General features: G+C 61.2%; 1 protein-coding gene across 1 annotated transcript in view; it reads right to left on the bottom strand.

Annotated features, from left to right (window-relative positions):
• LOC140387645 (solute carrier family 41 member 1-like) overlaps positions 1-15,933 on the bottom strand; it is a 142,684-nt gene extending 126,751 nt beyond the window's left edge. The window contains exons 1-2 of the mRNA XM_072470842.1: positions 15,296-15,933; positions 8,702-8,971 (exon numbers count right to left, since the gene is read on the bottom strand). Coding sequence (XP_072326943.1) covers positions 8,702-8,965 — 264 coding nt within the window. The 5' untranslated portion in view covers positions 8,966-8,971; positions 15,296-15,933. The remainder of the gene's footprint in view (positions 1-8,701; positions 8,972-15,295) is intronic.
• Positions 15,934-16,884: the final 951 nt, after the last annotated feature.

Here is a 16,884-nt window from a genome sequence, read left to right on the forward strand (position 1 = left end):
ACAGAGAGAGAGACAGAGAGACAGAGAGTGACAGAGAGACAGAGAGTGACAGAGAGAGACAGAGAGTGACAGAGAGAGAGCGACAGAGAGAGAGTGACAGAGAGAGAGTGACAGAGAGAGAGTGACAGAGAGAGAGAGTGACAGAGAGAGAGAGACAGAGAGTGACAGAGAGAGACAGAGAGTGACAGAGAGAGAGAGTGACAGACAGAGAGTGACAGAGAGAGAGTGACAGAGAGAATGACAGAGAGAGAGTGACAGAGAGAGAGAGTGACAGAGAGAGAGTGACAGAGAGAGAGAGTGACAGAGAGAGAGAGAGAGAGACAGAGAGTGACAGAGAGAGACAGAGAGTGACAGAGAGAGAGAGTGACAGAGAGAGAGTGACAGAGAGAGAGAGTGACAGAGAGAGAGTGACAGAGAGAGAGAGTGACAGAGAGAGAGAGTGACAGAGAGAGAGAGAGAGAGACAGAGAGTGACAGAGAGAGACAGAGAGTGACAGAGAGAGAGAGTGACAGAGAGAGTGACAGAGAGAGAGAGTGACAGAGAGAGTGACAGAGAGAGAGAGTGGCAGAGAGAGACAGAGTGACAGAGAGAGAGAGTGACAGAGAGAGACAGAGTGACAGAGAGAGAGTGACAGAGAGAGAGAGTGACAGAGAGAGAGAGTGACAGAGAGAGACAGAGTGACAGAGACAGAGGGCGAGATTCTCCGACCCCCCCGCCGGGTTGGAGAATCGCCGGGGGCTGCCGTGAATCCCGCCCCCGCCAGTTGGCGAAGACTCCGGCACCGGATATTCGGCGGGGGGCGGGAATCGGGCCGCGCCGGTTGGCGGGCCCCCCCCCCGCTCGATTCTCCGGCCCGGATGGGCCGAAGTCCCGCCGCTAAAATGCCTGTCCCGCCAGCGTAAATTAAACCTCCTACCTTACCGGCGGGACAAGGCTGCGCGGGCGGGCTCCGGGGTCCTGGGGGGGTCGCGGGGCGATCTGGCCCCGGGGGGTGCCCCCACGGTGGCCTGGCCCGCGATCGGGGCCCTCCGATCCGCGGGGGGGCCTGTGCCGTGGGGGCACTCTTTCCCTTCCGCCTTCGCCACAGTCTCCACCATGGCGGAGGCGGAAGAGACTCCCTCCACTGCGCATGCGTGGGAAACTGTCAGCGGCCGCTGACGCTCCCGCGCATGCGCCGCCCCGAGATGTCATTTCCGCGCCAGCTGGCGGGGCACCAAATGCCTTTTCCGCCAGTTGGCGGGGCGGAAATTCGTCCGGCGCCGACCTAGCCCCTTAAGGTTGGGGCTCGGCCCCCAAAGATGTGGAGCATTCCGCACCTTTGGGGCAGCGCGATGCCCGTCTGATTTGCGCCGTTTTGGGCGCCAGTCGGCGGGCATCGCGCCGTTTCCGGAGAATTTCGCCCAAAGAGTGAGAGAGAGAGTGACAGAGAGAGACAGACAGAGAGAGACAGAGAAACAGAGAGAGAGACAGAGAAAGAAAGACAGAGAGTGAGAGAGAGAGACCCAGAGAAAGAGAGAGAGACAGAGAGTGAGAGAGACAGAGAGTGAGAGAGAGAGAGAGAGCGACAGAGATAGCCAGAGAGAGAGAAGGGAGACAGAGAGAGAGAAAGAGAGAGACAGAGAGAGTGAGACCCAGAGTGGGAGAGAGAGTGAGAGAGACAGAGAGAGAGAGAGACAGCGAGAGTGAGACCTAGAGAGGGAGAGAGAGACAGAGGGAGAGAGAGAGAGAGACAGTGTTATGGGCCAGGGTTTAGAGAACCCCAAAGTGTATCATGGAGTTCACCTGACCCACAACTTTTAATAGATTGTGGTACGGGGAGCACACGGCCCACTCTACAGGTGTGGGACAGCAGAAATGGAAAAGTATTTTTTAAAGCAAAACAATGTTTATTCTATGAACTCAAGTTAACCTTTTTAAAACATACAGTGAACATCTTAGCAACCATCAATTCAAATACAACCCCCAAAGCATACGACACTAAGTAATCCTCAACTTCCCAAACAACATCCAGAAGACATAAGAAACACCTTTTAACAGAAGCACATTGGGTTTACATCCACTACTGAGAACATTTATAATTCTGAATTCACCAAATGATCAAGAGATAGTCTTTTCATGGCAGAGAGATCAACAGTACACCTGCTCTGTCTGGCTTCAGCTCCAACACTGAAAACGAAACTGAAACACACCCTGCAGCAAACAGCCTAAAACAAAAGTAAAAAGCTGACAGACAGCCCAGCTCCCCCCACACTCTGACATCACTGCAGTAATAAACACCCATTTTAAAAAAATATATATATTTTATTAAAGTTTTCAAACACAATTTTTCCCCCTTACAAATCAACAAAGACGGTAGCATGATACCTGCTAAACAACATTGTTTAAATAATATAGTAAACTAACCAAATAACACTAAGTAATGCTCCCCCCACCCCCTCTCCCCATCTAGAACACAAACAATTTACCCCCCCCCCTTCCTTCCCCCCCTCCTCCCCCCCCCCCCCCCCCCCGGGGCTGCTGCTGCTGGATATCTATTTTCCCCCTAACGTTCCGCTAGATAGTCGAGGAACGGTTGCCACCGCCTGGTGAACCCTTGAGCCGATCCTCTCAGTGCAAACTTCATCCGCTCCAGCTTTATGAACCCCGTCATATCGTTTATCCAGGCCTCCAGTCCGGGGGGTTTCGCTTCCTTCCACATGAGTAAAATCCTGCGCCGGGCTACTAGGAACGCAAAGGCCACAATACCGGCCTCTTTCGCCTCCTGCACTCCTGGCTCATCCGCTACCCCAAATATAGCTAACCCCCAGCCTGGTTTGACCCGGACCTTCACCACCTTCGAGATCACTCCCGCCACTCCCCTCCAATACCCCTCCAGTGCTGGACACGACCAAAACATATGTGTGTGGTTCGCCGGGCTTCCCCGCACCTCCCGCATTTGTCTTCCACTCCGAAGAACCTGCTCAGCCTCGCTCCCGTTATGTGTGCTCTATGCAGCACCTTAAATTGGATCAGGCTAAGCCTGGCACACGAGGAAGAGGAATTTACCCTACTTAGGGCATCAGCCCACAAACCCTCCTCAATCTCCTCCCCGAGCTCTTCTTCCCATTTTCCCTTCAGTTTGTCCACCAACTCCTCCCCCTCTTCTCTCATCTCCCGGTATATTTCGGACACTTTGCCCTCCCCGACCCACACCCCCGAAAGCATCCTGTCCTGGATCCCCTGTGTCGGGAGCAGCGGAAATTCCCTCACCTGTTGTCTCGTGAACGCTCTCACCCGCATATACCTAAAGATATTCCCCAGGGGCAGCTCATACTTTTCCTCTAGCGCTCCCAAGCTCGCAAACGTCCCATCTATAAATAAGTCTCCCACTCTCCTGATTCCTGCCCGGTGCCAACTCTGGAATCCTCTGTCCAGCCTCCCTGGGGCAAACCTATGGTTGTTCCTGATCGGGGACCACACCAAGGCTCCCAGCACACCCCTCTGTCGCCGCCATTACCCCCAGATACTTAATGTTGCTGCCACCACTGGGTTCGTGGTAAACCTTTTCGGGGAGAGCGGTAGCGGCGCCGTCACCAGCGCTTTTAAGCTCGTTCCTTCACAGGACGCCATCTCCAGCCTTTTCCACGCCGCCCCCTCTCCCTCTATCATCCACTTGCGGATCATCGCCACGTTGGCGGCCCAGTAGTAGTCGCCCAAATTCGGCAACGCCAGTCCCCCTCTGTCCCTGCGACGTTGCAGGAACCCCCTCCTTACCCTCGGGGCCTTCCCTGCCCACACGAAGCTCATGATGCTCCTATCTATTTTTTTGAAAAAGGCCTTAGTGATCAGTATAGGGAGACATTGAAACACAAATAGGAACCTCGGGAGGACCATCATCTTAATTGCCTGCACTCTGCCCGCCAGTGACAGCGGCTGCATATCCCACCTTTTGAAATCCTCTTCCATTTATTCCACCAGTCGAGTCAGATTGAGTCTGTGTAAGGTTCCCAGCTCCTGGCTATCTGAATCCCCAAATATCGGAAGTTTCTTTCCACTCTCCTTAGCGGCAGGCCATCTATCCCTCCACTCTGGTCCCCAGGGTGTACTACGAAAAGCTCACTCTTTCCCATGTTAAGCCTATATCCCGAGAAATCTCCAAACTCCCTCAATATCTGCATGACCTCTGTCATCCCCCCCACTGGGTCCGTCACATACAGCAGTAGGTCATCTGCGTAGAGTGACACTCGGTGTTCCTCTCCCCTCTAACCAACCCCCTCCATTTTCTGGAGTCTCTCAGCGCTATGGCCAGTGGTTCAATTGCCAGTGCGAACAGTAATGGGGACAGCGGGCATCCCTGTCTTGTTTCCCTATGTAACCGAAAATACTCCGACCTTTGCCGATTTGTGACTACACTTGCCGTTGGGGCCCCATAGAGGAGTTTGACCCAACTGACAAACCCCTCCCCGAACCCAAATCTCCTCAGCACCTCCCATAGATACTCCCACTCTACCCTATCAAATGCCTTCTCTGCATCCATCGCTGCCACTATCTCTGCCTCCCCCTCTGCTGGGGGCATCATTATCACCCCCAATAGCCGTCGCACGTTGACATTCAATTGTCTCCCCTTTACGAACCCTGTCTGATCTTCGTGCACCACCCCCGGGACACAATCCTCCATCCTCGTTGCCAGCACCTTTGCCAGCAACTTGGCGTCCACATTTAGGAGTGAGATAGGCCTATAGGACCCACACTGCAGCGGGTCTTTATCTCGCTTCAAGATTAGTGATATCGTCGCCTCCGACATTGTCGGGGGTAGGGTCCCCCCTTCTCTGGCCTCGTTAAAGGTTCTTACCAGCAGCGGGGCCAACAAGTCCACATATTTTCTATAAAATTCCACCGGGAACCCGTCAGGTCCCGGGGCCTTCCCTGCCTGCATGTTCCCCAGCCCTTTGGTCACCTCGTCCACCCCAATTGGCGCCCCCAGGCCTGCCACCTCCTGCTCCTCCACCCTCGGGAATCTTAGTTGGTCCAGAAACTGCTGCATCCCCTCTTTTCCCTCCGGGGGTTGGGACATATAACCTCTCATAGAAGGTCTTAAACACCTCATTTATCTGCCCTGCTCTCCGCACCGTGGTTCCCGTTTCATCTCTAACTCCCCCTATTTCCCTCGCCACTGTCCTCTTTCGCAGCTGGTGGGCCAACAGGCGACTCGCCTTTTCCCCATACTCATATCTCATCCCCTGTGCCTTCCTCCACTGTGCCTCTGCCCTCCCTGTGGTCAGCAGGTCGAACTCCGTCTGGAGTCGTCGCCTCTCTTTGTATAGTCCTTCGTCCGGGGCCTCCGCATATTTTTTATCCACACTCAAAATCTCCCCCAGTAATCTTTCCCTCTCTTTGGCCTCTGTTTTCCCCTTGTGGGCCCTGATGGAGATCAACTCTCACCTGACCACCGCCTTCAGCGCTTCCCATACTACCCCCACTCGGACCTCCCCATCATCGTTGGCCTCCAGGTACCTTTCGATACATCCCCGCACTCTTCCGCAGACTCCCTCATCCACCAATAATCCCACATCCAGTCGCCAGAGTGGACGCTGTTCCCTCTCCTCTCCTAGTTCCAGATCCACCCAATGTGGGGCATGGTCTGCAACAGCTATGGCCGAGTACTCCGTTCCTTCCACCCTCAAAATCAGTGACCTTCCCAGAACGAAGAACTCTATCCGGGAGTATACCTTATGGACATGGGAGAAAAAGGAGAACTCCACGGATCCACTCCCCCCATTTGCTCCATAAACCCCCTAAGCACCTTGGCCGCTGCCGGCCTTCTTCCGGTCCTGGATCTAGATCTATCTAACCCTGGGTCTAGCACGGTGTTAAAGTCCCCCCCCCCATTATCAGGTTTCCTACCTCCAGGTCCGGGATGCGTCCCAGCATCCGTTTCATAAATCCCGCATCGTCCCAGTTCGGGGCATATATGTTGACCAACACGACCTCCATTCCCTGCAGTCTGCCGCTCACCATCACATATCTGCCCCCGCTGTCCACTACAGTGTTCCTAGCTTCGAATGACACCCATTTCCCCACCAATATGACCACCCCTCTGTTCTTTGCGTCCAGCCCTGAGTGGAACACCTGTCCCACCCATCCTTTCCTTAACCTAACTTGGTCCGCCACCTTCAGGTGTGTCTCCTGAAGCATGGCCACGTCTGCCCTCAGTCCCTTTAAGTGCGCGAACACTCGGGCCCTCTTAATCGGCCCATTTAGGCCTCTCACGTTCCACGTGATCAGCCGGACTCCCTGTCGACTAGCCATCACCCTCTCTGGGCCAGTCCCCCGTCCCGGTCCCGCGCACCCACTCGACCCCAGGCGGCGCATTCCCGCCCCGACCACCTTTTCTCTTACCAGCTCCCTTTCGATCTCAGCAGCAGCAACCCAATTGTCCCCCTCTCCCTCCCCCCCGCTAGATCCCCATCTAGCATGGTTACTGCCCCCATATTGCTTCCGAAAGTCAGCTGACTTCAACTGACCCCGGCTTCTCCCGCTCTCTCCTTGACCCCCCCGTGTGAGGAACTCCCATCCACCTTGCGCCTATCTTCCCGCCATCATCTCTCTGACGCGGAAAAAAGAAAAAGAAACCCCGCGCTCTCTAGAACCGCCCCGCCCCCCCATGGCGCACTCCCCCTACCGCCCCGCTCCCATTCCCCGTCCCCCGCCTGTGTCTCTTCTTCCCCCCCACCGGCGCCCACATTTCTCAGTGTCCCCCCCTCCCCAATTTACACCTCTATATACATCAGCATTGTCGTTTCCGCTCCAACATCAGTCCCTCAGTTCTGGTCCAGTTTCTCGTTTTTAATGAAGGTCCATGCTTCTTCCGCCGTTTCGAAGTAGTAATGCCTCTCCTGGTGCGTGACCCACAGTCGCGCCGGCCGCAACATCCCGAACTTCACTTTCTTCTTGTGCAGCACCTCCTTGGCTAGATTGAAACTCGCCCTCCTTCTCGCCACCTCCGCACTCCAATCCTGATACACTCGTATCACCGCATTCTCCCATCTACTACTCCGTACCTTCTTGGCCCATCTCAGAACCGCCTCTCTGTCATTGAAGCGGTGAAATCGCACGATCATCGCCCTAGGTGGTTCTCCCGCCTTTGGTCTCCTCGCAGGGACCCGGTGGGCCCCTTCCACTTCCAAGGGGCCCGAGATCCTCAGCTCCCATTAGCGAGCGTAGCATCGTGCTCGCGTAAGCCCCGCCGTCAGCGCCTTCCACTCCCTCGGGGAGACCCAGGATACGGAGGTTCTTTCTCCGTGATCTGTTTTCCAGGACTTGAATCCTTTCGGTGCACTTCTTATGGAGCGCCTCGTGCGTCTGCATTTTGACCGCTAGGCCCAGGATCTCGTCCTCGTTGTCCGTCACCTTCTGCTCCACCACACGGAGCTCTATCTCCTGGGCCTTTTGTGTCTCTTTAAGCCCCTCGATTGCCTGTAGCATCGGGGCCAGCACCTCCTTTTTTAGCAGCTCCACACACCGTCTTAAAAATTCGTCCTGGTCCGGTCCCCATGTCGCCTGGGCTCCCTCCGCCGCCATCTTGCTCCTTTTTCCTCCTGCCCCTGTCCTCGAGGATTCTTCGCGATCTGGCCGCCGCCGATATTTTTCTTTTTCGTTGGGGGGACGACGCACTGTTGCCTCACCCCACACCGGGTTTGGTCTTGAAAAAATTTCCCGTTGGGGCTCTTAAAAGAGCCCGAATGTCCGTTCGAGCTGGAGCCGCCGAAACGTGCGGCTTAGCTGGTCATCGCCGCAACCGGAAGTCCTAAACACCCATTTCGTAAAGGTACTCTCACTACAGATATTTATATACACACCCATTTATAAACACCCATTTCTTAAAGGTACACTCACATGACATCGGAGAGAGAGACAGAGAGAGTAAGAGAGGGAGAGACAGAGAGAGTGAGACCCAGAGAGACAGAGAAAGAGAGAGAGTGAGACTCAGAGAGAGAAAGAGAGAGACCCATAAGACCATAAGACATAGGAGCAGAATTAGGCCACTCGGCCCATCGAATCTTCTTCACCATTCAATCATGGCTGATATTTTCTCATCCCCATTCTCCTGCCTTCTCCCCATAACTCCTGATCCCCTTATTAATCAAGAACCTATCTCTCTCGGTCTTAAAGACACTCAGTGATTTGGCCTCCACAGCCTTCTGCGGCAAAGAGTTCCACAGATTCACCACCCTCTGGCTGAAGAAATTCCTCCTCATCTCTGTGTTCAAGGATCGTCCCTTTAGTCTGAGATGGTGTCCTCTGGTTCTAGTTTTTCCTACAAGTGGAAACATCCTCTCCGCGTCCACTCTATCCAGGCCTCGCAGTATCCTGTAAATTTCAATAAGATCCCCCCTCGTCCTTCTAAACTCCAACGAGTACAGACCGAGAGTCCTCAAACGTTCCTCATACGACAAGCTCTTCATTCCAGGGATCATTCTTGTGAACCTCCTCTGGACCCTTTCCAAGGCCAGCACATCCTTCCTTAGATACGGGGCCCAAAACTGCTCACAATACTCCAAAGAGATCCCCAGAGAGAGAGACTCCCAGAGAGAGACCCAACCCGCCCCCCCCCCCCCCCCCCGCCCCCCAAAGAGCGACCAAACCCCCCCTCGAGAGAGAGAGAGAGAGAGAGAGAGAGAGCGCCCCCCCCAGAGAGAGAGATGGTGGGACATACACTGACCTGGATGGTGCTGAGGACAAGTCCAGCACACACCATTCCCAAACCCGCAGTTAGATAGGGCAGGATGATCTGGCTGCAGATTGTCCATGACGATTCCTCCTTCAGCTTTACCACAGCCGCTTTCTCCCTTGTCCGCTCCAGTCTCCGCACGAGTGTCTCATCTATCTGTCTGTTCTCGCCCCTCGCTTGAAGATTTTGCTGTGGTCGCTCAGCATCCTTCAACCTCCTTTCTCTTTTCCTCCTCTGTACCTTCCCTTCATCCATCTCGCCCTTGGGAACAAATTAAAGAAAAAATTAACCTCAAATGATTAAGATGCGGAATGGAAAGCCGGTCGGATGTATAACACGCACGGGGGCAGCTTCCCCGTGTAATCGGGAAGAGAAACCTCCCGAGCTACTGGGAATGGGACTAATGTGAGAGTTCCAGCAGAGAGCGGGCAGAGGCTCGAGGGGCCAAGTGGCCTCGTTGTGAGCTGTTTAACAAAGAGATTGTCATGTTTGTGCTGACTCTGCTCCTCCCCCGACACTCCGACTGCCGGCCACCTGTAATAGCAGAACAAAACCTGAATCTTTAAGCGTCTTTACGCAGAGAATGGGAAGAGGGGTAAACATACAGAGGGAATAGAAGTGTAGGGGGAGGCGTGGGGGGAGGGGGAGGCGTGGAGGGAGGGGGAGGCGGTGGGGGGGAGGGGAGGCATGGGGAGGGGAAGTCGTGGGGGAGGGGAGGCGTGGGGGAGTCGTGGGGGGAGGGGGAGTGGTGGGGGAGGGAGAGGGGTGGGGGAGGCGGTGGGGGAGGCGTGCGGGGGAGGGGAGGCGGGTGGGGGGAGGGGAGGCGTGGGGGGAGGCGGTGGGAGGGGAGGCGTGCGGGGAGGGGGAGGAGTGGGGGAGGGGGAGGAGTGGAGGGAGGGGGAGGAGTGGGGGAGGGGGAGGAGTGGGGGAGGGGGAGGAGTGGGGGAGGGGGAGGAGTGGAGGGAGGGGGAGACGTGGGGGGAGGGGAGAGGCGTGGGGATGGGCGGGGAGGCGGTGGGGGAGACGTGGGGGGAGGGGAGAGGCGTGGGGATGGGCGGGGAGGCGGTGGGGGAGGGGAGACGTGGGGGAGGGGAGGCGTGGGGGGAGGGGAAGGCATGGAGAGGGGAAGCGTGGGGAGGGAGGCGTGGCGGAGGGGGGAGGTGTGTGGGAGGGGAGGCGTGGGGGAAGCGAGGGGGGAGGGGAGGCGTGGGAGGGGGAGGCGTGGGGAGGGAGAGGCGTGGGGAGGGAGGTGTGGGGAGGGGAGGCGTGAGGGGAGGGGGAGACGTGGGGGGAGGGGGTGGCGTGAGGGGGAGGCGGTGGGGGAGGGGGAGACGTGGGGCAGGGGGAGGCGTGGGGGAGGGGGGCATGGGGAGACGTGGGGGGAGGGGGTGGCGTGAGGGGGAGGCGGTGGGGGAGGGGGAGACGTGGGGCAGGGGAGGCGTGGGGGAGGGGAGGCGTGGGGAGGGGGGCATGGGGAGACGTGGGGGGAGGGGGTGGCGTGAGGGGGAGGGGAGGCGTGGGGAGGGGGAGACATGGGGAGGGGAGGCGTGGGGAGGGGGAGACGTGTGGGAGGGGGTGACGTGGGGGAGGGGAGGTGTGGGGAGGCGTGGGGGGAGGGGTGGCGTGGGGAGGGGGAGGCATGGGGAGGGGAGGCGTGGGGAGGGGAGGCGTGGGGGAGGGGGTGGCGTGGGGGGATGGGGTGGCATGGGCAGGGGGAGGTGTGGGGGAGTGGGAGGCTTGGGGAGGGGAGGCGTGGGGGGAGGGGAGGCATGGGGGAAGCGTGGGGGGAGGGGGAGGCGTGGGGGGAGGGGAGGTGTGGGGAGGGGGAGGCAGTGGGGGAGGGCGATGCGTGGGGGAGGGAGAGATGTGGTGGAGGGGGAGGCGTGGGGAGGGGAAGTCGTGGGGAGGGGAGGCGTGGGGGGAGGGGGAGGTGTGGGGGAGGGAGAGGTGTGGGGAGGTGTGGGGGAGGGGAGGTGTGGGGGAGGCGGTGGGGGAGGGAGGACGCATGGGGAGGGTTAGGCGGAGGTGGGAGGGGGAGGGGAGGCGTAGGGGGAGGCGTGCAGGGGAGGGGGAGGCGTGCGGGGAGGGGGTGGCGGTGGGGGGAGGCGTGCGGGGGAGGGGGTGGCGGTGGGGGGAAGAGGGGGGCGTGGGGGAGGGGAGGCGTGGGGGAGGGAGGCGTGGGGAGGGGAGACGTGGGGAGGGGAGACGTGGGGGAGGGGAGATGTGGGGAGGGGGAGATGTGGGGAGGGGAAGATGTGGGGAGGGGAGATGTGGGGAGGGGGAGATGTGGGGGAGGGGGAGATGTGGGGGAGGGGGAGATATGGGGAGGGGGAGGCGTGGGGGGAGGGGGAGTCGTGGGGGGAGGGGGAGTCGTGGGGGGAGGGGAGTCGTGGGGGGGAGGGGGAGTCGTGGGGGGAGGAGGAGTCGTGGGGGAGGGGAGTCGTGGGGGGAGGGGAGTCGTGGGGGGAGGGGGAGTCGTGGGGGGAGGAGGAGTCGTGGGGAGGGGAGTCGTGGGGGGAGGAGGAGTCGTGGGGGAGGGGAGGGGAGCGGCGTGGGGGGAGGGGAGAGGCGTGGGTGGAGGGGAGGTGTGGGGGAGGCAGTGGGTGGAGGGAGGACGCGTGGGGGAGGGTTAGGTGGAGGCGTCCGGGGGAGGGAAGGCGTGCGGGGGAAGGGGTGGGGGAGAGGGGGGCGTGGGGGGAGGGGGAGGCGTGGGGGAGGGAGGCGTGGGGAGGGGAGACGTGGGGAAGGGGGAGATGTGGGGAGGGGAAGATGTGGGGAGGGGGAGATGTGGGGGAGGGGGAGATATGGGGAGGGGGAGGCGTGGGGGGAGGGGGAGTCGTGGGGGGAGGGGAGTCGTGGGGGGGAGGGGGAGTCGTGGGGGGAGGAGGAGTCGTGGGGGAGGGGAGTCGTGGGGGAGGGGAGTCGTGGGGGGGAGGGGAGTCGTGGGGGGAGGAGGAGTCGTGGGGGAGGGGAGTCGTGGGGGAGGGGAGTCGTGGGGGAGGAGGAGTCGTGGGGGAGGGGAGGGGAGCGGCGTGGGGGGAGGGGAGAGGCGTGGGTGGAGGGGAGGTGTGGGGGAGGCAGTGGGTGGAGGGAGGACGCGTGGGGGAGGGTTAGGTGGAGGCGTCCGGGGGGAGGGGAGGCGTGCGGGGGAAGGGGTGGCGGTGGGGGGAGGTGAGATGTGGGGGAGGGGAGGCGTGGGGGGAGGTGAGATGTGGGGGAGGGGAGGCGTGGGGAGGGGGAGGCGTGGGGGAGGAGGAGGTGGTGGGGGAGGGGGAGGTGTGGGGGAGGGGAGGCGTGGGGGGAGGGGTAGACTTGGGGGAGGGGGAGATGTGATGGAGGGGGAGATATGGGGAGGGGAGGCGTATGGGGAGGGGAGGCGTGGGGGGAGGTGGAGGTGTGGGGAGGGGGAGTCGTGGGGGAGGGAGGTGTGAAGGAGGCGGTTGGGGGGGGAGGACGCGTGTGGAGGGTTAGGCGGAGGTGGGAGGGGGAGGTGTGGGGGAGGGGAGGCGTGCGGGGGAGGGGAGGCGTGCGGGGGAGGGAGGCGTGGGGGGAAGGGGGAGCGGTGAGGCAGGGGAGGCGTGGGGGAGGGGAGGTGTGGGGGGAGGGGGAGGCGTGGGGAGGGGAGGCATGGGGGGATGGGGAGATGTGGGGAGGGGAGGCGTGGGGGAGGGGGAGACGTGGGGGTAGGGGAGGCGGAGGCGTGGGGGAGGGGAGGCGTGGGGGAGGGGAGGCATGGGGGGATGGGGAGGCGGTGGGGGGAGGGGGAGGTGTGGGGGGAGGGGGAGGCGTGGGGGAGAGGGAAGCATGGGGGTATGGGGAGGCGGTGGGGGTAGGGGGAGCGTGGGGGGAGGGGGAGGCATGGAGGTAGGGGAGGCGTGGGGGAGGGGGAGGCGTGTGGGGAGGGGAGGCATGGGGGGAGTCGTGGGTTGGGGTAGGTGTGGGGGAGGCGGTGGAGGGAGGGAGGGCGCGTGGGGTGAGGAGGTAGGCGGAGGTGGGAGGGGGAGGAGTGGGGGTGGGGAGGAGTGGGGGGTGGGGAGGCTTGGGGGCAGTGGAGACGTGGGGAGGGGAGGCGTGGGGGAGGGGAGGTGTGGGGGGGAGGGGAGGCGTGGGGGAGGCGTGGGGGAGGGGAGGCGTGGGGGGAGGCGTGGGGGGAGGGGGAGGCGTGGGGAGGGGAGACGTGGGGGAGGGGAGACGTGGGGGGAGGGGGAGATGTGGGGGAGGGGGAGATGTGGGGGAGGGGGGAGATATGGGGAGGGGAGGCGTGGGGGAGGGGAGTCGTGGGGGGGAGGGGGAGTCATGGGGGGAGGGGGAGTCGTGGGGGGAGGGGGAGTCGTGGGGGGAGGGGGAGTCGTGGGGGAGGGGGCGTCGTGGGGGAGGGTGAGGTGTGGGAGGGGAGGGGAGCGGCGTGGGGGGAGGGGAGCGGCGTGGGGGGAGGGGAGAGGCGTGGGTGGAGGGAGGACGCGTGGGGGAGGGTTAGGCGGAGGTGGGAGGTGGAGGAGTGGGGGGGTGGGGAGGGGAGGCGTGGGGAGGCCTGGGGGGGGAGGGGAGGCGGGGGGAGGGGAGGCGTGGGGGAGGGGAGGCGAGGGGGGAGGGGGAGGTGTGGGGGAGGGGTGGGGGAGGGGAGGTGTGGGGGAGGGGTGGGGGAGGGGAGGTGTGGGGGAGGCGGTGGGGGGAGGGAGGACGCATGGGGAGGGTTAGGTGGAGGCGTCCGGGGGAGGGGGAGGCGTGCGGGGGAAGGGGTGGCGGTGGGGGGAGGGGGAGGCGTGGGGAGGGGAGGCGTGGGGGGAGGAGGAGGTGGTGGGGGAGGAGGAGGTGTGGGGGGAGGGGAGGTGTGGGGGGAGGGGAGACGTGGGGGGAGGGGGAGATGTGGGGAGGGGGAGATGTGGGGGAGGGGGAGATGTGGGGGAGGGGGAGATGTGGGGGAGGGGAGATGTGGGGGAGGGGAGGCGTGGGGAGGGGGAGTCGTGGGGGGAGGGGAGTCGTGGGGGGAGGGGGAGTCGTGGGGGGAGGGGAGATGTGGGGGAGGGAGGCGTGGGGGGAGGGGGAGGCGTGGGGAGGGGAGACGTGGGGGCAGGGGAGACGTGGGGGCAGGGGAGATGTGGGGGAGGGGGAGGCGTGGGGAGGGGAGACGTGGGGAGGGGAGACGTGGGGGCAGGGGAGATGTGGGGGAGGGGGGAGATATATGGGGAGGGGGGCGTGGGCGGAGTGGGAGTCGTGGGGGAGGGGGAGTCGTGGGGGGGAGTCGTGGGGGGAGGGTGAGGTGTGGGGAGGGGAGGGGAGCGGCGTGGGGGAGGGGAGAGGCGTGGGTGGAGGGAGGACGCGTGGGGAGGGTTAGGCGGAGGTGGGAGGGGGAGGAGTGGGGGGGTGGGGAGGGGAGGCGTGGGGAGGCCTGGGGGGAGGGGAGGCGTGGGGAGGGGGAGGCGAGGGGGGAGGGGGAGGTGTGGGGGAGGGGAGGTGTGGGGGAGGCGGTGTGGGGGGAGGGAGGACGCATGTGGAGGGTTAGGTGGAGGCGTCCGGGGGAGGGGAGGCGTGCGGGGGAAGGGGTGGCGGTGGGGGGAGGGGGAGGCGTGGGGGAGGGGAGGCGTGATGTGGGGGAGGGGAGATGTGGGGGAGGGGAGGCGTGGGAGGGGGAGGCGTGGGGGAGGGGGAGACGTGGGGGGGAGGGGGAGATGTGGGGGAGGGGGAGATGTGGGGGAGGGGGAGATATGGGGAGGGGGAGGCGTGGGGGAGGGGGAGATGTGGGGGAGGGAGGTGTGGGGGAAGGGGGGGCGTGGGAGGGGAGACGTGGGGGGAGGGGAGACATGGGGGGAGGGGGAGACGTGGGGGGAGGGGGAGATGTGGGGAGGGGGAGATGTGGGGAGGGGGGAGATATGGGGAGGGGGAGGCGTGGGGGGAGGGGGAGGCGTGGGGGAGGGGAGGCGTGGGGGAGGGAGGCGTGGGGGGAGGGGAGGCGTGGGGGGAGGGGAGTCGTGGGGCGATGGGGAGTCGTGGGGAGGGGGAGTCGTGGGGGAGGGTGAGGTGTGGGGGAGGGGAGCGGCGTGGGGGGAGGGGAGGTGTGGGGGAGGGGATGGGGAGGCGTGGAGGGGAGGGGAGGCGTGGGCGTGAGGGGGAGGCGTGGGGGAGGGTGTGGGGCAGATGAGATGTGGGGGAGGGGAGGCGTGGGAGGGGGAGGGAGGCGTGGGAGGGGGAGGGAGGCGTTGGAGGGGGAGGGGAGGCATGGGGGGGAGAGGAGATGTGGGGAGGGGGAGGCGGTGGGGGAGGGGGAGGGGGGGAGGTGTGGTAAGTTCACATTTTCACAGCAACTATCAGACCCGCGCCACCCCAAAGCCTTATTCAGCCAATGAAACGCTTTCGAAGCAGTCGCAATGCAGGAAACTCAGCCACCGGCCCGCGCACAGCAAGATCCCACAACCAGCAATGTGCTAAAGACCAGAGAATCTGTTTTACTGATATTTGTTCCCGGATAAATCCTGGCCCCAGGACAAGGGGGGGGGGGGGGGGAATCACACGGACACTATTTCCAAGAGTCAGCCTTGGGGTCCTGAGGTCAATGTAACCATCAACCAACACCTCAACCCAGATTACCTGCTCGGTATCACATGGCCCTCTGTGCAATCTTCCTGTGCCACACCAGCACACTGTTACACTTCAAGAAGTACTTGATCAGCTGCAAAGCACATTGGGATCCTGTGAGGATGTGAAAGGTGCTATAGAAATGCAAGTTTTCTTTTTCCTTTTAAAGTTGTTTACCTCACCCGGAGTGTGGATAATCTCAATGATGTCCCTTAAATGTAGAAGCTCTGAATCCAATTTGTTTTGCTTTGGTTATTAACTGGCTGCCCTGGTGTGGTTACCCAGACTAAACCCAGGACACTGGCAATGGAATGGGGGCTTGCATTGGACCTCAGTACCCTGGCTTTGGGGGGAGCTACCATTTGGCCTCAGTGCCCTGGGGGTGGGGGGGGTGGTCCTGTCGGAATCCTGTCCCAGGTCTGGGGTCCTCTGATCCCCTCCGGACTCGGCGATGCCTCCCACAGTCAAGCAGCCCCTACTCCTGGGCTCGAATCCAGGGAGGTGGGAACTCACCGGGAGGGGAGCGGGATGGGTCCAAATAGCAAAATTAAAACAGACGCGAGTGGGGAGAGGAGGGACTCAGTCACCTCCGAACTCCCAGAAAGAGTTTCTAAACTTGGGGTTAACTTCTCCCGGCGGCGAGTTCCGGGAAACCTCCCGCCCCTTCCGCTGCCCGTCTGCAAACTTCCCAAACCCGCAGCAAAACCTCCAAAAACCCGCAGCAAAACCTCCAAAAACCCGCAGCAAACTGTCTGCAAACCGAAAACAAACTTCCCAAACCAGCAACGAACTTCCCAAACCAGCAACAAACTTCCCAAACACGCAACAAACTTCCCAAACCCGCAACAAACTTCCCAAACCTGCAACAAACTTCCCAAACACGCAACAAACTTCCCAAACACGCAACAAACTTCCCAAACCAGCAACAAACTTCCCAAACCTGCAACAACCTTCCCAAACCAGCAACAAACTTCCCAAACCTGCAACAACCTTCCCATACCAGCAACAAACTTCCCAAACCTGCAACAAACTTCCCAAACCTGCAACAAACTTCCCAATTCTGGAACAAACTTCCCAAACCTGCAACACACTTCCCAAACCAGCAACAAACTTCCCAAACCTGCAAAAACCTTCCCAAACCAGCAACAAACTTCCCAAACCTGCAACAACCTTCCCATACCAGCAACAAACTTCCCAAACATGCAACAAACTTCCCAAACCTGCAACAAACTTCCCAAACCAGAAAAAAACTTCCCAATTCTGGGACAAAATTCCCAAACCGGCAACAAACTTCCCAAACCCGCAACAAACTTCCCAAACCTGCAACAAACTTCCCAAACCGGCAACAAACTTCCCAAACCGGCAACAAACTTCCCAAACCCGCAACAAACTTCCCAAACCTGCAACAAACTTCCCAAACCGGCAACAAACTTCCCAAACCAGACACAAACTTCCCAAATCAGCAACAAACTTCCCAAACCCGCAACAAACTTCCCAAACCAGCAACAGACTTCCCAAACCCGCAACAAACTTCCCAAACCCGCAACAAACTTCCCAAACCAGCAACAAACTTCCCAAACCCGCAACAAACTTCCCGAATC

This window comes from Scyliorhinus torazame, chromosome 13, assembly GCF_047496885.1.
Source record: "Scyliorhinus torazame isolate Kashiwa2021f chromosome 13, sScyTor2.1, whole genome shotgun sequence".
Taxonomy (NCBI): domain Eukaryota; kingdom Metazoa; phylum Chordata; class Chondrichthyes; order Carcharhiniformes; family Scyliorhinidae; genus Scyliorhinus; species Scyliorhinus torazame.